Below are 25377 nucleotides of genomic sequence, written 5' to 3'. Positions count from 1 at the left end.
TATTATCATTAAATAATAGAAAAACTTAATATGGTAATTTTTTATAAATATGAGCTTTAAAATCCGAGCTATTGTCATATTTTTCCGGTTGTTGATTTCAATTTATACATAAGACCCAGGTCTCCAAACCCAGAGATTTCATTTTCTGGAAGCCATTTTTAAGTACCCGTATCGGAATGTGAACGTCCTTGTCAAAAACCCGCTGACGTTTTCAGTGAAACGTCAAATCTCTGACAAGCTGTCAATTTCCTGTGTAACTTTTAATATTTTCCGATCTCAATCCAATTTTCTCAATTGAATACGGTTTCCACCCAAGTCCTTGGAAGAAAAGAGGATTTGAGAACCTCATATTTGCGTGAAAATGAGGTGTGTCGTGAAAGGCTGCGAGTCTAAATCAACGGGACCCGACAAGGTATCCTTTTTTAGGTGAGTACACCAAGTTGGCGCATTGGGCGATTTCGAACCAAATTGTGATTCGCGGCTTGGAGTAAATGGCGGCATTTCGCATGTTGTTTTCAGCATAGTTTTTTAGTCGTAGAGGTGTGGATCGAGACCAACTTATAAGTGTGATTAGAGCAGGAAATTCGTCAGTCCCGACCGAATTTGTAATCAAATTGCTTAGATTAGAAAAAAACTGCGGTTCCGTAACTTTTTTTGGCATATGGCAATCAGGGAAATTTAGTGACTGCATCATTTTTTATATCAATATCTAGAACACAAACCATCTAAGATACTTCAGCTATTTCACCACAGACAAGCTCACTGTCCAGGCTGGCGTTTGAATTTAAAGATGGGGAGGAGTCCAGATTTTGCCTGAAAATTTGTGGAAGTATAAATGTTAGCTCTTTTTACCGGCAGCCTGTAATACAATAGATGCGCGATTGAACGAATAAATCTTGGAGCTGTAGATTTTGAATCCAATCTGATGGGGACATTGTTCACATTTCAAAAATGTTCAGGCGACCTTGTTAGGTTATAAAAAATTGTAGACGATCTGCAATGGCTTGAGATTTTAGAATTGTTTGTTTTATTTAGAAATGATGACTATCTTATTTTGGAAACCAACTCTATCTTTCATTGAAAGGGGGGTAGAGAGGGGGCACGCCGATGATAGGGAAAGTAGTTTGAGTCGCGGCTCAAATCTCACTGGTGGCAGAGGAATTTGTATTGTGATTGGAAGTTAGATAACAGTCGACAGAGCTGTGAGTGAGTACCTGAGTCAAATCAGGGTAATAATCACGAGCGACCGTAGTGCTGGCCACATTACCTCCTACGTTGTCCTGTGGTGTACCGTCGCAATCAGGAACTAATTACTCTAACACGCTTCAAGGCCCAAATCAAATTGGATTGTCGCGTCAACGATTATTATTATAAAGGAACACTTTTCCTCAGTCTGTGTCTTTGTTTGGCCACTGGCTAACAAATAAAATTCAAATTTCAACTGAGAGTGCAATGAGTAATTATAGTAATTTGTGATACCACTAATGGGCATGTTTTCAGTCTTATGGGATTCATCACAAAAGAATGGAATGGAAAGATCAGGACGATATGGTTTGAGCAAGAATTGACGAATCCTTGCAGCTTGTGAGAACAACGATTACTTTAGCTGCCTCTACACAAAAACAAAACAGGAAAATTCGATCAATTTTTGAAGTTGAGATAGCCGCATTCCCAAATTATATAATACATGGGTCATTAAGTCCCGAAACTAATCAATAAAAATGCATTTTTTTTGTAAATTTCGACTTTATTCATTAAGATGGTTGCCTTCCATAGCGATACAGTCAATTCAGCGTTTTTCTAAACTTTCGACGCTTTTCTTATAAAACACTGTCTTTAGCCTGAAAATAGGCCTAACTTGCGGCTATAACTTAACCATCGAAGCTGAATCTCTTTTTTTCTGGAGCTTCCTTTTGAGATCTGCCAAGAAGTAGGAGTCAATCGGGCCAGATCTGGTGAATATGGGAGTGTGCGAGCAATTCGAATCGTGAATCGTACAATTTCCCAATCGTTTTCATGAACTTGTGAATCAGCATATTATCCTGGTGAAACAGCGATTTTTTCTTTGCCATGTGAAGCATTTTTTGCTCAATTGTATGAACCAATCGATCCATTAATGCATATAATAATCGTTGTTGATGTTTGACCCTTCGGAAGAAAGTTCAAACGCAAAATTCCATGGATGTCCCAACAAACAGCGGCCATGGTCTTGCCTACTGATTGTTGTGCCTTCGGACAATTTGGCCGGTTTCCGCTCTTTCGTCTCCATTCGCCTGACGCTTTTTTTGATTCCGGAGTATGATGATGTATACACCTTTCATCGATTGTTATGTACCGACGCTAGGTAGGTGAGGAAGGCGGAGCTGAACCAAAACCAAGTGGCCGAGGAGAACCTCCATAGTGGTGGTACCGGGAGACGCTGTATTCACTTTGGCTTGCCGGCCGTGATACAGTAGGCGAATGCTCCAAAAGCCTAATCAGGACGATCAGACCCGAGTTTGGACGGGGACTCATTTGAAGTGGCAATTGGTCACGAAACCTTACCAGGGTACCATGGGAACCGGGATAGCCCCTGGACTAACATACTTCGGCAGAATTCCTGTTGTATGTGAGTACAGCTCGGTTGTTTGCGGTTAGCCCTCTAGTGGGAGCTTCATGGGGGTTGTGGTTATGCTCAAGCAAGAAGAGACCTTCGGGCCTCGGCGTGGAGTTGCGTTTCAACACGGGTGCAAATGGCTAATTTCGACGGGCACTTTTCCGGGTAACATTATTTCAACAATTTTTCAGCTTTAACGGTATTTTTCTCATTAAAAATCAGTGTTTGATTAATAGACAAAATTTGATTTTTTCCACCGCCGCCATACCTCACTCTTAAAAATTTGCAGTGGTTGATCATTTAAGTCTGTCTGCACTTTAGTATACCTTCAGAGAGGTCCCCGTGGACATGCCCTGGTATGCCATTTTGCTAGCTAATTCGGGAATGGGAGTTTGCATAAGACGCCATATCCAGACTCAAGCTCATTTGGCTCTCCAAAGTGTCACTGCAGTTTAAAAAGCCATGTAACTCTCAGGCGCCTCAGGGAATGTGGGCTAAACTTCATCCAGAATAATTGTATTTACTATAAAACTGGGAAATTGGTGTCCCGCTAAGGTAGGGACTTCCTTGTTAGCCGGGGGTTAATAATTGACTCAAAGTGTTCTCTGCCTGTTATAAAAGGAGACTAGAAGGTATAGAAATTTGTTAGGTAGCAGCTTGCATATCTTAAATTCCTTTATGCCTCCAAATCGGAATGATTTTTCAGCTGCGCCCTTTTGCTTTTGTCAGTCGTTTACGGTGGAATTCTAGAATATGTGATTGCTCCTCGATTACGTTTTCGAGGTCCCCAAGAATGCTCGCTTGTGATCTCGAGGACAACTTCACTCCCTCTTGTGGTATAATGCTGTTGTCTTTTGGCAAGTCTGCCGGGAGTAAGTGTGAATTCGCTCTAGGCGCTTCTTCTTGTCCTGGGAATCGGTGTTGGATAGAATACTACTGCAAAATTCCGGTCTGTGATGAGGGACACCAACGGGAACTTTCGACGCAGATGAGAAGGACTCAACTCAATACAATTCAGGAAAGACCTCCTCAAGGTGACATTACAATCGTAATGGGTGATTTGCATGCTATGTCGACTATATTGCGATCAGTAATAGATTTAGGGGTTCTCTCCTGGGTGTGCGACAAGGCAGGCATTGACATCGGCCTGGAGCGAGATCACCACTTGGTCACTTGCTTTCGCTTGCGTATTGCTCATGCGTTTTCTCGCATGCTCATGCTCGACCCTTTAAGCTCAACATTGTCAGCTCCTGAAAACCGGCTGTGGTGGTAACTGGAAAACTGCCTTCTTGGTCAGTTCGACGGAGAATATTGGTGCGCAATAGGCCACCACCAAGAGAGCTCTTTTCTCCGGTGTAAGTGATGTTGTTAGCCACTCCCCGGGATACCATAAGATCTGGCTGACTTCCGGGACTCGTAAGCGAACAGAGGAGTGTAGGGAACTGAAAGATCCGATTGCCGCTGCAAGTGGGGGCAAATGTGGTACGCTTGAGTTTAGACAACTTTGAAAATCTCGAGAAGTACATCGTCGTAACGTGCACCGTGACAAAAGTGAACTTGTTATTGCACTAGTCAGGAAGGCAGAAACGCTGCAAAAAATAATAACGACTTGGCTACTGCGTGCCACATCACGAAAGAACTTACAGGTGGCCGTAAATTTCATGATGATTTTATGAGGCACGTTAACAGTCGACTCCTCATCCACGATGGCAAGCGACTTAAGAGTTTCATCACGGTTCTCAGCGTAACTTCAACAATTGCCGTCGCAAAGATATCAACCAAAATTATCCTGCAATCCATTAAAGAATACCTGGAAAGCTTTATCGACAGAGAGCAGACTGAGTTCCGCTCAATATCCCCCCGCACTAACCACATCATCACCCTTTGGATCATTTAATATGCTCTTCATCCATTTTCAGATTGTAAACAGGGAGTACATCTGTCTATTCTGGAAAAACTAATAGCTACTATCAGATCGAAATATATGCGGGTCAAATGTTACGTTCTACATCGAGCTAACATTTTCTTTTTCTCCAGTCCTTGTCCTGTATACAAGTGGGGTCGGCTTGTCGCGATCGGTTTCGCCATTTCGTTTTATCAAAAGCCTGATCTGGATGCAATCGCGAGGCTTTCAAATCCCCATCTAGCGCATCAAGCCACCGTTGTTTTGGCCGGTCTTTTGGTCACTTACCATCAACTTCGATGTTCAGACCAGTCTTGGCGAGTAAATACCCGTTACCGCAAATTGCGATCGGTGCAAATCCATATCGATCGCGGATATCCTCATTAAGGATGTGATATAAGCATGTCATGCAACTAGTCCAACTCAACATATTTGTGTTTATTACCGCAAGACGCCGTTGATTGCCTTTTAGAGTCGGCCAATATTCACTATCATAGAGAGCAACAGGGCAGATGACACTGGGGTAAATTTTAGATTTGAGACCTTCGTTGATACGTCGATCACAAAAAACACCAGTTGTGAAACGATACTTCATCCTGGTGGCGCTAATACGTGAAGCAATTTCACAACGCAATTCTCTGTTGGCTGATAGCATTGACCCAAGATATTTAAATTGCTTAGTTCTGGGCAGGTCACTGCCGCTGACAGTGATTGTGCCTGTTTCATGGGGATCGGTCGTCAAAAATTTAGTTTTATTTAGATTCAAGCTGAGACCGTGTTGCAAGGGGCAATCATCCCATTTTGGGAGAAATTGCTCGGAATTATTTTTGCTATTAGATGCTAGGAAAATATCATCTACATAAAGCAGTGTATAGGGCATTGGACGTTGGATGTCCCGTGTGACGGTGTCCAAAACAAGAACAAAGAGTAATGTTGAGGGGCACTTCCTTGATGAACAACAAAAGAGACACGAAGCGGTTTTGTTACACTCGCCACACATCGAATTGGTAGAGCGTTTTTCCATCTGTTGCCACTTTCGGTCATGCTGCTCCCAGGGCAGAGGTGAGACAGCGTCTGAAGAGTTGCCTCTGCCTCGGACAAAACGGTTAGTCCCTTTTTTGTTTTTTTTTCCTCCTTCTTTACCTGGGCTTAGGACCAGCATGCTTTGTAAATAACATAACCGAGTTCTACACTGAGGTAAAATCTCAAAGGAATTTGAAGTCCAAAGCGACGAGAGCCAAAATTTCATTTTCCGAATTGTTTCAATTATAATTGATGATTCCTCTAAAAAACAAAAACCTTGACAAATACTATATATGTCATTTAGTAACCTTCCCGAATTTACCTATTTCATTTAGATTCCCAAAAGAAAACAGCCATGAATGGATTGCGAACTTAAGGCCATTCGCGCCCGGCGTGATAAATGCAGATAATGATCGTGTCTGTGAAAAACATTTTGAAAAGGAATCGATCAGAATTGTGCATGGGCGAAAGATCTTAAATGTGAACGTGAACCCAACGTTATTTGAAGTAAGGACTAAAGTTAAAAAATAAATATTCAAAAATTGATGGCGTTAATACTTACATAAGTACATACAAATCAATTTTGACCAAATTTCCAGCTCAGTCTGTTGAGATACTCTAAATCAGAGAGGAAAGAAAATAATTCAAATCCAAGTTTGGTGAGCAAATTTTGATTTATGTGTAAAATGTGGAGGTCATAACGATTTATCAATGGTTTTTCCAGGAGAAAAGTTTGAATGGGTCCGTTAATAGGCCGCCAACTGCAAAATTTAGGAGTCGTCGATTGTGCGTGACAAACTCAAAACGAGAGGTGAGTCGGTAATATTAATTGATAAAATATATACTATTGAGAAGTGTGGGACTACGAGCGGATGTGCTAGGTGTTATCCTGAAGGATTTTGCAATACTCTTATTCATCAAATTTTAAGGCCAAATTTTTAACCCTTTTGATCAAAGTAATTCTGTTAATTTCGCGTGGAGCATTTCTCTTCTCGATCTAAAAAGATGGAAATATAGCTGGAAAACTTCTGCACTTTTGAAGAAGGTCGGGGAGTTTGGGATCATTCTCAGGAATTGCCAAGAATTTCCACAATAATGAAGTTAGGCGAAGTTGGGCCATATTGCAGATTGCCATCGAGCTACTTCTTCAGGATGATTTTAATCCGCAAATGCTCGAGAAAAAAGTGGATTTGACAACTTCTTTCGACGTCTTTGCGAATATCAACCATCTCAGTCACTTTACCTTTCTTATCATTCAAAACAGTGTAATGCATTTTCTTGATATTTTCTCCAGCAGCCGCGTTATTCGGATGATAACAGTTGTACCATTAGTTCTTAGTTATGTGTCTTATACGTAGGCATAAAATTCCATGTGGGCAATAACGCGTCAGTACGCGCCACGATTTTCCAAGAAGTTTGTATTATTCCTTCACTTTTGGGCGTCTGTCTTCGGGGCGACTCACTTGGAGTAGCGGATTCCATTGGATGGGATCATCCGCAATGGAATTCTTGCCTTTTGCCAATGTGAGCCCTATCTAATGGCACTTTCTCCTTCTAATCAACATGTCCCCAATATCTTGGCTCGTATGCCTGTGATATTCGAAAATTCGAATCTACTACAGTGCCACAAGAGGGAGAGGGTTACTCTGCCAAGTCCTACCATCTCCCTCCACTTAGACCTACAATGTCCAGGTTATTTCAGTGGAATTCTCATTCAAATTGTGGAAAAATAATATTCTGGTGACCTTCGATATTATTGTTGACCAGTAGCTGAGACCATCATACTATGAGCTCTACTGAATACTGGAGCACAACGATTCCTAATTAGCGAGGTTGAGTACGGCATTAAGAGTACTGAACGCTTGATTTAGTGATTTCCTGGATGACTTAAAATTGATTAATCCTACAAATCAAATTATTGGAATGGAGACAACATCGCTGTGTGAGAACTTCTAATATGGAAAGCATATGCAGACATATATAATATATACGAATTTTGTGGCGTTATGACCAGACAGATCCAATTCAGATTGATCGACTAAAAGCTAATACGCATGGGGCAACGAGTGCGCCATACAGGCACACCTCACAAGTTATCTGAAGATGAACAGACAAAATATTGGAAGGCGTTAAAGATGTTGAAGGAGGATTTCTGTATAGACAATTGTTAAACTGGGCATACAACTTGATAGGTTTACTACATATTCAGGGAGAACTGCAGAACCTACTGTAAAAAGGAGGTCTACATTCACAGCCATGGAGCTCACGCCAAATTATTGGAAACAATTCCCCTTACAGATCAAGCGGCACAAGTTCCATTGACGATCCAACTATTCGACAACAGCCTTGATCTCTTTCTCTTCTCTTTCGCTTCCTAATCAACACGTTTACGGGTATCTGGCCCGTATACCGACAACGTTCATCGTTAGTTATTGTAAGCCAGAATACCCCGATATCGCGACGTAGACATAAATTGACAAAAGCTTGGTGCTTTTGAGTAACAAGGGTGCTCGTTTTTCATATACTACTCCCATATAGTAGCACCAAACATTGAAGCGCAGAGAAGGTGGTTTTACCACTGTTAATGCGTCAGTTAATATCAAGTTTGGTGCCGCCGTCCGCAGAAAGAATGCTTCTTAGATGTAGAAATTAATCAACGCCTTCGAGTTTCTGCCCATTAACGCAAATAGGAGGAGTGTCTCCGGGATAAGTCTCTGACACTTTCCCGTGTCCAGCATATACAGCGGTCGGTATGCAGACTGCAACTCCGGGGCTCCGTTTTCCCTTGCTGATCAGCGCGATTCTGGACATGTCCTTCTTTAACAAGCGTTGAACGCCCCGGGAAGCCAGTCTGGCCGTTGGCGGACACCAGTTTGTAAACTTCCGCTGGGATACCATCAGCACCTGGCGCCTTCTTGTTTTTCATGATGAGAACCGCTTTTACGAGCTCCTTCATTGTGAAAAGGGGGCAATCCTCGACGCTTTCCACGCTATTGACATCAACCCGTACAGGCTGTCTGGAGAATAATGCCCGTACAATGCGGTCCATCTGGTCTGGGCTTCCGCAGAGCCCCGATTTTTTGGGTGACAAGCTTACAGTCAAGTCCCCACGGGTCCTCTTTGACCAGTTTCTGCCAGCCGTGAGTGATTGCACTCCGGTGTATTTTAATTTGTAAAATGCAGATCATGCCATTCGTGCCCCTTTCAACTCCGCCCCAAGGATTAGAGATCGTCCCGAGTCCGCAGTGTGTGCGACGCTCTCACCAAACGCACCACGATCCCTGCAAGAAACGCAACTTTCGCTTTTGCAGGTCTTCGCATCTCCGGCATGTTGTCTTCCTGTCCGGTCCTTTGTAAGTTGCTGACGTGTGTCCATTGTCCAGACACCTGTAGCACTTGATGGGGACTATTCGCATTCGTATCCTGCATTCTACCCACCCAATTTTAATTTTCCCGCTGCTAAGGGGTTTTCTCGCATATTGCTTAGGAACTTCCACCACAGCGGGAGCTGTGTGCGGGGGTGATACCTATCCGGGCATGCTCCTCGTCCTCTGGACATTCACGCTTTATGGCCTCCTCTGTTTCAACCTTTTCTATGAAGCAGTCAAGATTTCGGATTTCTCGAGAGCACATAGGCTCTAGACTAGAAGAGCCTTCTCCCCCAGTAACTTCTTGGCCGCTTCGAGGAGGACCCCCTTCCCTTTGTTTTCCGTATGAAAGGCACCACTGCTCCGTTGTCTTCGGGTTTCATCTTGTAGTGGATTTTTCTTTCGTTTCTTTCCACGCTCGCCTGTAGAAAGAGATGCGGTTCAGTAGTTCCTCCAATGCCATCATAATTAGGACGGTCGACTGAACTTCTACTCGGTTCGTGTCCGAATGCACCTGCTCAGGACTAGCGATTCTACACTACAGGGTATTGGAGTTTCCGTCCCCGATTCGTCAGTCGCGCCACTTGGTGAGGCTTCCTCTTTATTTGGACGTTCCGGTGTCACATCGGGTATTTCAGCCCTCGCTGTCTTTTTCACTGATCACTGCCGTGAACGACGCATTTTTTTGCTGCGCCCTAACGCACTCAGCTCTTCCTCCTTTCCTGCTATTTCTTCGATTTTGTTTTGTTTGTTTAGATTTATTCTTCATGAAAAATTCTCTAGCAGTGCAAGGGAGCGGGCCGCAATAGTCAGGAACAGGTGTATCCTCGGAAACACTGTCCCTACCCCAGTACCCTGAGGCCTGACCTACCTACCTAATCCCGTAATTCACGGACGGATCAGCGTTCGCTCAGGGAACACGTCTACTAACACCGGTTCAATGAACACTACCCGACCATGGTCCCGAAGGGGCTGGCTCCTAATATATTTTACAGCTACCACCTTGGCAGAGTTAAGCTCACACATAAAAAATATACCGTCGACGTCTATCGAAAGCTGCCGACGGCTACGAGGACTCCAAGTGTGTCCTGACGTGTTCCGGTCTTTCGCGATTCGCTCTTCACTGAGAGGCTTTCTCAAGGCTACTACCTAGAACGCAGGTATACTGCCAACTAGGGGGTCAGAACTACTTACTCGGGCACCCCGGAGAGGTCACACCCTATATCGTAAGCCACCCGTTAAAAGTAGCTGAGGGCTCTGAGGGTTGCCAGAATATTAGGCGACATCATCCCAGGCCAATGTTTCCTAGTCAAGACCCAATAGTGCGTTGAGATGGTAATCGAAGGTCATCTGCGGATCCGACCACAACGATTTGTATAGGCACTTGCAGTCATAACATTTCTTCACTCATAATATTCCTCAGTGGAACACCTGGCGTTGTCTTAAAGATCTCTGATCCTGAACTATAGAGGCAAGATCGTGCACCATTCTTCATTAAACACGGTTCCAAGTACGTTTAAGAAAGGTAGAGAGGCGAGTCACAATAGTCTGAATGGCCGTGTAACATACAGGCGTTTCAGAGAGTAAGCGGAGTCTCCAATAGCATTCATTATTAATTTATTGCATATTTACCATAATAAGTTAATGGCTCTCCTCTGACGTGGAGATTAAAAGGTTACTTATCCCCTAACTGCCCTGAAGGTCACCAACAAGGGATAGAACTGTATGAACTAGCAATCTGCAGATTTCAATTTTTTCTTTCTTCTTCTTTTTCTTCAGTCTTTGTCCTGTTCACATGCGGGTTCGGCTCGTCGTGACCGGCTTTCCCATTTGGCTCTATCAAATGTTTGATCTGGATGCAATCTCGAGGCTTTTAAATCCCCCCGTTGTTTCGGCCTGTCTTTTGATCGTTTACAATCGACTTTGATTGAATCTTGGCAAGTGAATTCTCGTTAGCACGAATTGCGTGACCATACCGTCGAAGACGCCATTCTCGCAATTTTTCCACGATCGGCGCAACCCCATAACGATCGCGAGACCCCTATTCAAAAGTATTCAAAAATTAGGAACGAAGACAGTTTGAGATTTCATTTAGAACAGAGGCAACTCATCAGACGCTGTCTCACCTCTGCCCTAGGAGCAGCGGACCTATCTAGCTTCGGCCAAGCTTTGACTAACTCTACCGAAACATCACTGTGCAAATAAGGGGGGACCCAAAAAAAAACGGGAATTTCGTCATAACTTCTTTTCTCAATATTTTTACACCAAATTTTGATCACTTTCATGGTATTCGCTTTTGACTACAACGCACTTCTCCAAACGATTCTTCCATTGTTCAAAACTTTTTTTAAGTTCACTTATCGGGATGTCCTGTAAGCTTTCCAGCGATTTTTGTTTCACAATCGGTGTCATGACGTTTTCGGCCAAAACTTGCTTCACGGAAAGGGCGGTGTGGACCGGCGCCTTGTCATGATGGAAAAACCAGTCGCCTGTGCGCCAAAGATCTACCCTTTTCTTCCGGATACTCTCTCTCAATCTTTTCAAAACCTCCAAATAGAACTTCTGGTTGGCAGTTTGACCCGGGGGAACGAACTCCGCCTGCACAACACCTCTGCAATCGAAGAAACAAATGAGCATTTTCTTGATCTGACTTCACTTAGTGACCTTTTTTGGGACGAGGAGAGCCAGCTGTCTTCCAATGGTTTGATTGCTGCTTTGTTTCGGGGTCGTATCCATAGCACCACGATTCATCACCAGTAATCAACTTGGAAAAAATTCAGGGTCCTCTTCGAGCTGATTTTGAAGCTCAAAACATGCCTGAAGTCGACGCTCCCTTTGCTCGCCTGTGAGAAGGCGCGGGACGAATCTGGCTGCAACCCTTCTCATGTGCAAATCTTTGGGTAAAATTCTCTGAATTGAACTCCATGACACTCCGACATCTCACAGAGTTGATCAATGGTTCGGCGACGATCTTCGCGAACGAGGGCATTGATTTTGTCGACATTCTCTTCAGTTCTTGACGTTGAGGGGCGTCCTGAACAAAGTTGCTCTTCAATAGACATTTCTCCATTTTTAAAACGTGAAAACCAATCGTAAACTCTGGTTTTACTTAAGGCAGCATCCCCATAGCAGTCTTAAGCATTACAATAGTTTCCGTGGCCGATTTCCCTCAACAGGAAACAAAATTTCACAGCCGCGCGTTGTTCTCGACAATCTGCCATTACGTTTCAGAAATGTAAAAAGTTATTTCACTAAAAAAAATCTCACAGGCGAACCGATGCACTCAAGCGACACAACTTCGCACATTGACGCAGGTGGCGTAACACTGAGGGACATGTGGTCAAACAATAGGTTCCCCCACTCTCCCTCCCCACCACAGCGTAATTCCCGGAACTTATGGATCCCCCTCTACTGATGGATTTGTAAATAATTGCGAAAACTTCATTATTTTTCTTTTCTCTGAGATATTTTGCTTTGATTATCCTTTTGTTAAACTAATTATAAAGTTCCTAACGAACGCCTATTTAAAACTCCACTTGGTTACAATAAAAATTAAATAATTGTGATCACGAATGCCTTACTACTTCGTATAACTTAAAACATTTACAGAGTATACTCTTTCTCATTGTTCTTTTTCCTACTCCATTTTCAATGAGACTGTGATTTAGTTTCATCATCACTAAAGGGGGTCATCCAGTGTGAAGGCCGTTTTTTCGCTTTTTTTAGAAATTTTTTGTGAAGAAGTGGATAAAGATATAAATACGATTTTTTCGCCATATATTTATTAATATCTTCGGCATACATAGTAATTTTTTCAGCTCGATCGCATAGGTCGTTATGGAAATACAGAGCAATTTATACACTCATCTCCAAAAAAAGGTGTTTTTCTGCTGCCGCTACAGGGCCCTGCGATCATTTTAAAGAAAAAAAAGTAAACGGCATTTTCACGTGCAGACTTAACTACAGTCCGCAGAATAGGATTATTAAAAAATATTAAAAGCTCAATTTTTGGCGCCATGTTAAACTTTTTTTGTTAATTTAATGTTTTTTTAAGGCTTTTTTAATGAATAAAAAAAAACTACTGAATGAATCTCAATTATCCTAGTTTGCGGACCGTAGAAATATATTCTGAATAAGTCCTGAAAATTTCAAAGAATCTGGTTGGGTAGATTTTGGGCTATGGTGGCAGGAGATTTTCAACATGTTTTGAGAAAAACGTATTTAAAAAGTAGAATGCGATTTTTAGTCATAAAACCCAAACTGGTCATTAATCTGCTATGCCTAGTCCATAAACTCTAGGTTTCTTGAAGAAACACATGTAGCCTTGGCTTCAATTCTTGTCCTTTTATTGAAGTCATTCGGACCGATAAATGCGCGCTTTATTACGGCGATCGACGTAAATCTGGCATGTGACTTATCACGTGTTTAACACTATAATTTCCGAACGACCCCGAATACCAAAAAATTACTTTGCCCACTAGATCTAGATATAATTGAAGCCAAAAAAAATTCGATTCCACTGATCCGACACACGGGATGACCCCGTAAATACTCTGTGAGTTAAGCCTTCAGTATCGAGACCAAGGACAAAACCGAATTCAATTAGCGTCTATGATGTAACCGGGATGCGAACCAGCGATATGAAATCGAGAGGCTCACCCTCAGCTAATTCGACCATCGCCCCGATGAATATTAGATATTTATTAATTTCTAATTGGTTCATATGTTATGAAGTACAAAGCTATCAATCTCCAGTGTTTATTGTGATATTGTAACTGAAGTGGTGCGACCACCCTCGTGCCGCGTTTAAAATACCGTCATTCCCCATCAGGCAACCCATCATGCACTTAGAAAATCATGTAATAAAATTTCCCTAGTGGAATTGTGAGTGGTGAACAATCTCACCACGGGCGCTGCGATAGTTCCTGTCGCACCAACACCATACAAGTACAATTTCTCGTGTGTCGCCCGTCCGTAAAATTTTTGTCAAACTTCGCATTTGTCAAATTAAATCTAGCAAATTAGTGGAATAGGAGTCGGTTCAACGCATCAAAACAAACATTGATTTCGCGTTTCCGTGCACAGCAAGTGCGAATGTAGATGGGACGTGGTCCCGGGGGCGCCAGCAAGCAACCAAAAGGGCACGCAAGAGGCTGACAATCGTGAAAATCTGGTGGAAAAGGAGGAAAGAAAAATGGCGCTGACAGCGGTGAGGTTAAAAAAAGTTGGGAACACTGACGTCGTTGAAGTGAGTGCTGGCAGCGGCGGCGACGGCGAAGTCGAGTGTGAGGATGGTGGCGGTGGTGGCGACGATGCACTTATAGACGAGTGTAGTAGTGGTGGTGGTGGTGAAGTTGCCGTGGATGCTGGTGACGGCGAGGGCGACACTGGCGGTACGACGGACTGTGGCGACGAGCCCGCCAAGGTAAATGACGTATTCGAAATTTTTATTTTTCGTCAGAAATTTGAATTTTCCGTGTTGGTAGTGTAATGTGTCCCGGAAGTGTCGACGGTGCGTTTGGTTGGTTTGTCTGCACCCTGTTTTGGGGGTGCTGGAGGGTCTGGTGTCACTTTCCGTGAATTAATTTTTAATCGTCAACAAAACAAAATGTCAGACATCTGTCGAAATGGCGTATGTCAAAGTGAAGCCACCGCGCCTCGCGTCAAACGACGCCTCGTCCAGCCTGCCGCCGCCGCTGCTGCCGGAGTGGAAATTCTAAAAATGGCAGGGGATATCGGGAAAGTGTCAAATGGGGATTTGTGGGTTTATTTCTGGCCGGGTCATGCAGCCGGAGCACGTTCGATCGACTTTGCTCAGGCCGGGGGACGGGAGCCAGCGTCTCCGCTCCCTGGCCTCACTAGGGGTCATTTACTCTAGAGTGACGCGATGTGTTTACGTTCGTTGCGTGCCCTGAGCTTCTAGTTCGATTGGATTTGGATGCTTATTTGCGCCGAGTTCCCGCTCTTGTTTCTGGCTCGTTACGTTTTCGTTCCGGGAACCGGTTTTGAAATGGCAAAGATGCCTGGGAATGGGAGAGTGTTGCTGAAGGGTTTCCGGGGTCAGCTAGGCGAGGGCTTTGTTTTGGAATTAGATTCCCGGCTTTCCCCCTGCTCGAGGCTGGTGCCGACTTGCTTCCTGCTTTCACGCGATAAAACCGTGAGGAAGCGAGTTTCGGTCGAGTAGTTTTTGGATTGTTGTGGAGCCCGCGGAATCGGCGTGTACTTTCATGTTTTGCGGTCTGATTCCCGCGCGGGATGCCAATAAACTCATTAAGAAAACATTCAACTCGAATGGCGGCATTTTGGCGCGCTTTTCACGCATTCGATTCGCTCGCGGTTGGCTACGTATCTTATCTGCCGGTGGCTTATCGGCCTTCGGGTGCTTGAGCATTGCTATCGAGTCTAACGCGGTCATGCTAGGTTGATTGTTTTCTCTGCGGCTAATTCCATTTTATGCCACGAAATCGATGATTTTATTGAGTTCGGAGAGAACCGCAAATTTTCGATTCTGTAGAAGCCACAGTTGATTTTTTTGCATCGAACATATTTCACCTGTTCCCTCGGCAACTCTCTTTTGGATTGAATAATTTCCACACTAACCTGAAAACTTTCTATCTGTTGATGTGTCCTCAGTTGATTTCAAACTTGAAGCGATTTTGTTGGGTTATGTATCAAAGCGAACGGTAGAAACCCCATCGTGGGCGAAATATTGAACCGGAACGTTCTCTCAATTTGCTCTAAAATATTTTAGCAAACATGAAACTACCGAAAATGGGGATTCCCTGAAATGGTTTCAATAAAATCTTCCAATTAGGAGCAACCATGAATGTCCAGATTTGGCGGCTTTACCATTTTTGGAACAAAGTTCACAATAACGGTCTCAAATTGTTTTCTCAAAAAGCGGCTGCGGAAGCATATAATTAACCAGATATTGTCTTTTCTAAACTGGCCCCTAGAGAGAGAAAGATTTCCGTGTCGCCACGATTTGACGCTGAATTCCAGTGCAACTAGCCAGAATTAGTAAAGCTTTTCGATATGTCTCTTAAACCATACAAAACGTGTTATATCGCGCCGAGCGGCGACTTGTATGATGCAATATTGCATTGTACATGCCCCACACAATATGATCCACTCTAAATCGCGGCGGTCAGTTGTTCCCCGAAATACTGTACCTGTTCTTTTAAGGTTTTATTTGCAACTACCCAACCGAAAAATGTTAAAAAAAAATATGAAGCTACATCTATATGGTGCCCAGGCCTCAAAATACTCTCCATATCGATATCTGCTCAAATGAAGTTAATAATAGTACATTATATCTTTGGGGAAATTGAGTGGGAACCCCTCTTAAGTTTATCCTAGATTTTAAAAAGTTTGTAGTAGTATAGAATATAACATGAAACATGTTATCCCCAAGTTCTATCAAAATCGTACTATTATTAACAAGGCTACGGTAGCTCACAGTTGACTTCACCATGTAAATTTACTGCAACTAAATATCAATGTCACTAAGATGAGTAGTCTGGCATGCTAAATGCATACATAAACAAATGGGATAGTTCTACACTCAAATATATTCACAGAAGAAGCAAACAAAACCTTTCATACCTGAAACGCCGAGGTTCCGGTTTCCCGACTTGTTTTTTTTTTTTCAACAAATTCGTAGCCAATAAAGGAAATCAACCTCGTCAACCCGTTTAAATCTATTTACTCGTTTTTATTCAAAATTTATCAAGAATATTCGATGCTACAGGATAGGCCATTTAATGTGGGCCCATTTGTTTCTGGGAAAAAACATTTTTTTGCTGTTCATATTAAAAATGTTTGCCTTAGCCATCAAGGCCTAAATGTGCTCTTTTTTTAGCGTTTTCCAACGTTTTGGTCAATGTTTCGGTGGTCGATATCATCATCAACGGCGCAAAAACCGGTATCTGGTCTAGGCCTGCCTTAATAAGGAACTTGAGACATCTCGGTTTTGCACCGAAGTCCACCAATTCGATATCCCTAAAAGCTGTCTCGCGTCCTGACCTACGCGATTGCTCCATCTCAGGCAGGGTCTGCCTCGTCTTCTTTTTCAACTATAGATATTGCCCTTATAGACATTCCGGGCTGGATCATCCTCATCCATACGGATTAAGTGACCCACCCACCGTAACCTATTGGGCCGGACTTTATCCACAACTCGATGGTCATGGTACCGCTCATAGATTTCGTCGTTATGTAAGCTATGCAATCGTCCATCCTCATGTAGGGGGCCAAAAGAGGATTTTCCTCTCGAACGCGGCCAAGAGTTCGCAATTCTTCTTGCTAAGAACCCAAGTCTCCGAGTAATACATGAGCACTGGCAAGATCATAGTCTTGTACAGTAAGAGCTTTGACCCTATGGTGAGACGTTTCGAGCGGAACAGTTTTTGTAAACTGAAATAGGCTCTGTTGGCTGCCAATAACCGTGCGCGGATGTCATCATCCTAGTTGTTATCGGTTTTGATTTTCGACCTCAGATAGGAGAAATTATCAACGGTCTCAAAGTTGTAGTCTCCTATCTTTATTCTTCCCGTTTGACCAATGCGGTTTGATGTTGGTTTTTGGTGCTGACGTTGCCACCATATACTTCGTCTTGCCTCCATTAATGTGCAGCCCAAGATCTCGCACCGATCGCCGCCTGCTCTATCTGGAAGAAGGCAGTTTGTACGTCTCGGTTGGTTCTCCCCATGATGCTGATATCATCAGCATAGAGCAGTAGTTGGGTGGACTTAAAGAGGATCGTACCGCTTGCATTTACCTCATCATCACGGATTACTTTCTCCAGGGCGAGGTTAAAGAGGACGCATGATAAGCCATCCCCTTGTCGTAGACCGTTGTTGATGCCGAATGGTCTTGAGAGTGATCCTCTTGTTTTATCTGGCCTCGCACATTGGTCAGGGTCAGCCTAGTCAATCTTATCACCTTCGTCAGGATACCGAATTTTCCAATGGCCGTGTATAGTTTTACCCTGGCTGTGCTATCATAGGCGGCTTTAAAGTCGATGAAGAGATGGTGCATCTGTTGTCCATATTCCAACAGTTTTTCCATCGCTTGCCGCAGAGAGAAAATCTGATCTGTTGCTGATTTGCCTGGAGTGAAGCCTCTTTGGTATGGGCCAATGATGTTCTGGGCGTATGGGGCTATCCGGCCTAGCAAGATAGCGGAGAATATCTTATAGATGGTACTCAGCAACATGATGCCTCTATAATTGCTGCACTGTGTGATATCTCCCTTTTTATGTATGAGACAGATAATGCCTCGTTGCCAATCGTCAGGCATTGATTCGCTGTCCCATACCTTCAGCATAAGTTGATGAACCACTTGGTGTAATTGGTCGCCTCCATATTTACCCATTCCGCTGTAATTCAATCGGCTCCTGGCGACTTATGGTTTTCAACCCGATGAATTGCACGGACTGTTTCTCCTATACTTGGTAGTGGCAGTTTTTGTCCGTCGTCTTCAGTTGGCGGGACCTCCAACTCGTCGATGTTCTGGTTGTTCAGTAGCTCATCAAAGTACTCAACCCGTCGCTCCAATATGCCCATTCTATTGAAAATCAAATTTCCATCGTTGTCTCGGCAGGATGGACATCGAGTTGTGTAAGGCTTCATCAGACAGACATGTTGGTTCTCCTAGGTTTCCTTTTCCGTCTGTGAAGCCGCTCCTCCGCTCGACGGAGTTCGTGATAAGTCTCCGCCCGTGTCCGCGTTCTTTGAGAATACGACATTACTCGGTATGCAGCATTCTTCCGCTCCGTTGTTAGCTTACATTTATCGTCAAACCAGCCGTTCCGACTCTTTTTGCGGCTGGGGCCAAGTATGTTTGTGGCCGTATCAATGATAACGTTCTTCAGGTGATTGTGTAGATCACCGCGGTTATTGCGGCATCCATTTCCCTCTTATAGGTGTTGCGGAGGGCTGTGTTGTGGATGGCTTCAGTGTTAACTCTGACCTGATTGTCAGAGGGGATTCTGGGTGGTGTTATTATTCGAGCTCGGAGCACCATACCAACAAGATAGTGATCCGAGTCTATATTGCCCCCCCCCAACATGTTCTGACATTCATCAAGGCTGAGTGGTGGCGGCGTTCGATCAACGCGTGGTCAATTTGGTTGAAAGTAGTCCCACCATTTCCTGTGACACTGCTAATTGAATAATTCGGAGTCCGTTATCATTTGTATTTTGATGTAAGCTATGGGAACAAACGTATCGCCTGAATACTGGCTCCGTAGATTTTTCGGCTGAATAGGTTCTGAGAACGACCTGTTACACCTTTTGGGTTAACTATTTTGAGCCCTCACTGTTTCGCCTGGAACTCTACACCATTTTCTGTGGAAAAAAATTTACACCCTCCTTTCACATGTCCGAGGAATCCCAATATAGAATCGTGGTAGTCAACCCCTTTAAAAACCTATGGTCCCTAAAAATGGGGTTATTTCCATATAAAACATAGTTGGTGGGGTAGATAGTAAAGCGGTGGTGAAAAGAATATGTACTAATAATATACTTCCTGTTTTTTTAAAAATCTTAAAATAATAAACCGAAGATTTCTATTTACCGAAGAGGATGGCACTCCATTACACTCAGCAATTAAATTAGGTGTTCTGATGTAACACATCGAATTTAGACACTTCATATTTTTGCATTATACACTGGAAAATACGAAACTCAGCTTTCTTCTTTCTATCTCTATTTTTCTTTTTCCTAATTTTATAGAATTTTTTTTATATATTTTCTTGCAGTCCGGCTCCATGCAGATACAGTAGTCTCTAATACCTTTGTGTCTTGAAATTATTTCGAAATAGTGTATGATAATTTTCAATTCCTTGGCGGTCAAAATCTTTGCTCTACACGGTATCAGGAATTGACTACTCAAAATTAGTTAAAAAGCTGCTGTAAATACTGAAAAACAATTGTATAAATACTTTTCGTTTTCTTTACAGGACAGAAGTTCATACTACGACTAAATAGAAAATGTCTTTTTCCTTGCTTCTGTGTTATCATTTTTACCTAGTTGAAATTTAACTTTATTTAGTCACTCGATTTGTTATACCGAAATTACATAGGAGGATGGAATATGGTGTGATCATTTCAGATACATATTAAGGTTCTGAGGATCATTTAATTATCTTACGATATCTTGAAAATGGGGGGTGTTTTATCACTTTTACCGGTACTGTATGAAAGAAGAAGCAAAAGATCCTTTTCCTTGAAACCCATTAAAATGTCGCACGTTTGTTAGCTCTAAAAAGATATGGTCCCTTAAAAGGGAAGTATTTTGATATCATATCAAATGTTATCACTTTAGCCACAGCACGATTTAAACCCTATTATTGTTTTCCTGATAAAGTTTCCCGTCTTAATGTGCAAATATCATCAAGTGCAGTGAACAATTTTATCATCTTCCTCTAAACAACAAATGCAACAATTATGCATGAATTAAAATAATTAAAACGTTGTAGAATTATGTAAAAATTTTCTAACCGTCGGGGTCGGCGGACGTGTCTCCACTTTTTTTTTTCTTTATTACAAAAACTGACTTCTCTGACATTTTCTTCGCCCCAGTGTCATGTCAGACCGTCAGCTGTTTCTGTGGCCATTGAATACAGTGGTGGAGGCGAATTTATGTTGGTGTCTAGGTTCGCGTCCCCGCGGGTACAGCGAAGCAAACCGTTCGCGTGATCCCGCCAATGGCGGTCACCGGGCGAATCTGACGCTTCTCGGGCGCTCTTTCGAAGCGGCCGCCGGCTCATCGAAGGCCTTCAATCTCGACAAGGACACCCACTTGGGTCCGCCTCGGGTACCGAGTTTGAACGAGCGCTCGCCTCGTTCCAGAACTTGAAAGGGGTCATGGTATGGTAGTTGCAGCAGCTTACGAGAGGCGTCCACCCTGATGAGGACCTGGTCACACGTCTCGAGATCCCTGGTGGTGTTGACCTCCAATGTCGCGTGTCTGGATGGTGGAGTCGGCCGCATCTTCGAAATTACGTTCCGAGTCGTTTAACCCTGCTCTGATGTCCAGAACAGGATCGGCGGGGAGGCGTAGATTTTCCCCGTAAACCATCTCCCCTGGGCTGGCCGCGACCTCTCGCTGAGTTGCTCGCGACCTCCTCTCGATGACCTGTTGTACGGAGGTCGAGGAGGATGAAAGGGAAGGTTCGCGACCACGATGGATGGTCATGGGCAATTAGAACGGCGTTCAGGGTCCGATGCCAATCTTCCCTACTATTGGACTGTGGATGGTATGCAGTAATCATATGCCGTTTAAAGCCAAGGGGTTTTCCTAACTCCGAAAAAAAAAACCGCCGGGGTCGAGGGACGACTCGTTTTGTTTTTTTGGTACAAAAATTGACTTCTCCGACGTTTCCTTCGCCCCAGTCTCATGTCAGACCGTCAGTTGTTTCTGCGGTCATTGAATGCAGCGGTGGGGCGAATTCTTGTTGGCGCCTAGGTTCGCACCTTTGATGCGACGCCACACCACAATGGAGTAGGGGGGGGGGGGGATAAGGAAGATGTTGCATGAGAAACGGGAAGGTTCCCTCTCTAATATTTGGTGGAAATATGGGTACTACGAATCTTTAAGCTTGCAGGTCCTCATATGTGCTAAAGGGGGTACACCCCTTTTTCACCGAATATTGTCATGTCGGTATCAAATGAAAAACCTCGATTAGTAATTTCCAGCTACAGTATTGTTCCTGAATCCCTCATCGCTTCCATAAATCTCCTGAATCTCTCACATACTCTGGTTAAAATCATGCAAAAGTACACAATTCTGCAAACGTACTCGATGTTGCAGGGTTCCTCGACAAATTTTCCTATTCATCTATCTCTGGCCACTCCTGTCGAACCCCCTCTATTCTTTTTAAGCAGATAGGATCGTCTGTACTTAATTGTTTGGCACTTAGTAACACTAGGCTAGGTCAAATGTGGCATCTGAATAATAATAATTATATTAGGTCAGGGCCTTGAAGTTTGTTAGAGCACTTCAAGACCGTAACGGTACACTACAGTACGCTGTAGGAAGCAATGTGGTCAGTATTGCGCTCCCTCGAGATTATTATCCTGATCTGACTCCGGTTCTCATTCACAGCTGAGTCTATTGGTATCTGACATCCACGAAAATGAATCCCTCTGCCACCAATGAGACTGGAACCGCTACCACAACTTAGTGGTCTAACCACTTAAGCCATCCGGAAACGAAGAACTACCTCAGAAATTTCTAAATTTGCATTCTTATCCGTCAGAGTGAGAACCTTGGTTTTGTTACTCCTTTTCCGAATTCAGATCCATTTGGCCGCGGTCGATGGCTTGGTGCGAGGACAAACAGATGTTATCAACATAATTGAGGTTTTTAACCGCTCGGCAACACGCGGCATTTTGCATCGTCAGGTGTCGTTTCTTGGGAATGTTCCTCCTGCGTAGAACATTTCACTGTCGACAGCTTTCTCAAAATCAGTAAAAAGCAAGTAGTATTGACACCAAAGAGATGTATTGCACGAGCAATCCCTATCCGCAGGGTACGGTACTTTACCAGGTCACCTACAAAAGTTTCAGTTGCTCATAATTGAATGAGGAACGTATTTTTAAATTCCTTCACAGGACTCTCGAAAAGTTCGCGATCACCTGCAAGAGCTTCGCCGTGGATGATGATAGCAAAACGATGCTCAAAATGCTATACCATCAAACAAAAACTACATTTGTCAACAGGTTTTCCTTGCTCTTCAGTTGATAATGGATTGCTGACTAGTGAAGTCTGGCAATTAGTTTTCTTTCCAATCTAGAACGTGCTCTGCTACCCAAACACCTTGCGTTTACTTTTCAGCAAACGTTGATTGGGAACGGCACCGACATTGTCAAAGCTTTGTTCTGGTTCTAAGTAAAGATAAGCAGTTCCTTTCCCGAAAGCAGATCAAGCACCTTTGCCAGTGTCCCTGTCATACAGAGGTGTTATACAGTCAAAAATGAGCACTACCCGCTACTATCTCTTTAGTAAATATGTCAATGACATCTTCCAACTGATGTACAATTGCCGGACTAAAATACTAAAAGCTATTTCTATTTTTTAGGAAATATTGGTAGAAGAAGCTCCTACCAAAACGGAAGCACCGAAGAAGTCTACATCATCAGTTAAATACGATTATGCAGAAGAATCGGCACCGTCATCAGTTGCTAAATACGAAAGTCAGGAAGAGTCGGCACCCGCTGCTACGATAGCAAATCGTATTTTCACTAGTACACCAAAAGCTATACAACTCACATCATCATTAAAACGGAATAACTCATCGGGCGGTAAGAGCCTTATTATACGCTTCGAGTTCAAACTGTAATAATACGTCCCGCATCCTTTTCCAGACACAAATGAAAGACCTGTAAAGAATGCGAAATTCCCAGTGGTCTACGCTCTCACACCATCGTCAACAGGTGGTTTGACGGGAGCCCAGCAACTCACACCTATCACAAGACCCGTGACGCTTACTAAGATTCAAAATATCACAACAATGAGTGGTAGCGAGAACAAAACGTTTTCCGGGACTGGTGTCAAACTCGTTCCCGGGACCGTTATCAAACTGGCGGGAAATAAGAAATTCACAATACCAATGATTGGCGCGAATGGGAATTTCAACACAGGAGTCGCGAGGCGACCTACAATCTACATAAAAGCGCCAGTGAAAAAAACCATTCGAACTGTCACAGAAGAATTAATTGCCAAATCGCCAAAACTGCATGTGGGCATGTCGGCAGAAAGATTGACAATTCTGAAAAATGTTGCCTTCCAAAAAGCGAAAATCCCATTCGTGGATTTACTCATAACGCTGAAAAAGCTGAGGTTGAACGAAAGCTTTGCCTTGCTGGCCGAGTATTTCGAATATCCAGAATCTGAGGTCGAGAAGATTTTCTCGCGGACCGTTATCAAGCTTGCGAAATATCTAAAGTTTCTGATTCGATGGCCGGACGGCGAGAAGTACTGCGAACGACACAAGAATCTACCGATCACGTTTCGTTCCAAACTCTCCTACGTTCAATCGCTGATTGAGTGCGTTGAGACTGAAATTCGGCCTGAGGCTTGTCCGACCTTAGACACCATAGATTGTAAGTTCTTCAAGTTCATCTTGGCAATAACCCCGGCTGGCGTGATCAGCTACGTTTCAGAAGCTTTCGTTGGCAATCATGACGATCTGGCCATATTCAATGCATGCAATTTTCAAAATCTGATTCCAAAATATTTATCATTGGTTGCGGATCCTGGACAGGCATTGGCCAATCATCGTAGCGAGTTCGAAACGGACAGCACGACAGATTCGGCAGACGAGACGGAGGAGCATAGTATAAAGGATGTGAAGATGAGGCGGTTCACGTCGACGGGTGCGACGACAGCGGCGAACAAACTGAATGCTTGCGCACAGCGTGCCAGCAACAATTTGAATATTGTAAATAGCCAATTGACTTCGAGTAAAGTGAAAGATTTTAGTATTCCAACATTGCGGGTACGTGAGCCAGCTTGTCGACAACAAATTAGAGATATAATTTATACGTTAAGGGAATTTAAAATTCTGCAACCATACGCAATTTTAGAGCCACATTTGTATCAATATATTAATGAAATTTTAGTTATAGTGTCAGCCCTAACGAATTTTCAAAGGTAATAAAAATGTTTCTTTCATTTTTTCTGCAAGCACAAAATGTTTGTTGTTCGTTTGACTTCATTCCAATTCCGGCCAACCCAATTGGTGTTATATAGAGAAAACATCACTCTGCAAGCCTATCAGAATGCAACGTTCAATGCGTGCAAGTTTTCATTTCATCCGGAACTTTTACCATAGGTTGAACGTAGATGCTTCTGAAGCAATTATAGTAATATCCTTGCTAGTTTTTAATCGAATTGACACAATTTCGGCTGGTGCAGGATTTTATCTAGCACTAAGTGCCAAGCTGTTGGACTCGGACGATTCTACATAAAATTATAGCAGGACTTTGTGGTGGTAGATGATCCTCTGAGCACTTTCCGGAGCGGAGGTCGAAAAACGGCTGCCAGAGAGAATTCACATGTTTACATGTACATTGCCTTCGACTTCCACTCATCAATCCGCTCCTGGTCTGAATTTGCCCCACTCAGGATTAAAAGACGTTCCTACAAGTTAAGACCTTAAGCCTGCTCCTCGCTCTTAAGATAAGCGCGTAGAGAGTAGACTTGGAGGTGATGCTGTGCGCAACAACCGCTACCTTTGATGTCACGAGGCAGAATTACCCACCCTGCAGAAGAATTTAGGTGATTCATTCGGAAGTTGGGCATAGTAGTTAGTTCCACCGCAGGTAATATTATACAATATTAGGTTGCTGCATATGAAATGGCCGATTTGGCAACCAAGTGAAGTTAGTTGCGATTTTGCTGTATCAAACCACCAGCAGTTAGCTAGCGCTGTTGCTGTCGGATAATGAAGTATAAATATTCCTACATTTAATCAAGGAG

General features: G+C 43.4%; 2 protein-coding genes across 3 annotated transcripts; both read left to right on the top strand.

The window, feature by feature from the left end:
* Window positions 1-222: 222 nt before the first annotated feature.
* On the top strand, window positions 223-6196 carry LOC119654116. Its single transcript, XM_038059278.1, has 3 exons — window positions 223-426; window positions 5858-6029; window positions 6122-6196. The coding sequence occupies exons 1-3, from the start codon at window positions 362-364 to the stop codon at window positions 6194-6196; spliced, it is 312 nt and encodes a 103-aa protein (XP_037915206.1). The 5' UTR covers window positions 223-361.
* Window positions 6197-13778: 7582 nt separating this feature from the next.
* On the top strand, window positions 13779-24590 carry LOC119654799. 2 transcript variants are annotated; one of them, XM_038060351.1, is made up of 3 exons: window positions 13779-14099; window positions 22976-23198; window positions 23262-24590. In XM_038060351.1, the coding sequence occupies exons 1-3, from the start codon at window positions 14085-14087 to the stop codon at window positions 24551-24553; spliced, it is 1530 nt and encodes a 509-aa protein (XP_037916279.1). In that variant the 5' UTR covers window positions 13779-14084; the 3' UTR covers window positions 24554-24590. The 2 variants fall into 2 exon arrangements, with proteins under 2 accessions (XP_037916279.1, XP_037916278.1); XM_038060350.1 differs by having other exon boundaries at window positions 13781-14315.
* The last annotated feature ends 787 nt before the right edge of the window (window positions 24591-25377 follow it).

The sequence above is a fragment of the Hermetia illucens genome, chromosome 4, assembly GCF_905115235.1.
Source record: "Hermetia illucens chromosome 4, iHerIll2.2.curated.20191125, whole genome shotgun sequence".
NCBI lineage: Eukaryota > Metazoa > Arthropoda > Insecta > Diptera > Stratiomyidae > Hermetia > Hermetia illucens.
Note: the sequence above shows the minus strand (reverse complement) of the source record. Positions and strands in the feature narration are given on the sequence as shown.

Bases quoted from the DNA above. Each gene is read 5' to 3' on its own strand.
- LOC119654116 (XM_038059278.1), top strand. From the start codon at position 362: ATGAGGTGTGTCGTGAAAGGCTGCGAGTCTAAATCAACGGGACCCGAC. The intron at 427-5,857 runs GTGAGTACACCA...TATTTCATTTAG, and splicing joins GACAAGGTATCCTTTTTTAG to ATTCCCAAAAGAAAACAGCC. The intron at 6,030-6,121 runs GTAAGGACTAAA...CCAAATTTCCAG, and splicing joins TGAACCCAACGTTATTTGAA to CTCAGTCTGTTGAGATACTC.
- LOC119654799 (XM_038060350.1), top strand. From the start codon at position 14,085: ATGGCGCTGACAGCGGTGAGGTTAAAAAAAGTTGGGAACACTGACGTC. The intron at 14,316-22,975 runs GTAAATGACGTA...TCTATTTTTTAG, and splicing joins GTGGCGACGAGCCCGCCAAG to GAAATATTGGTAGAAGAAGC. The intron at 23,199-23,261 runs GTAAGAGCCTTA...ATCCTTTTCCAG, and splicing joins ACGGAATAACTCATCGGGCG to ACACAAATGAAAGACCTGTA.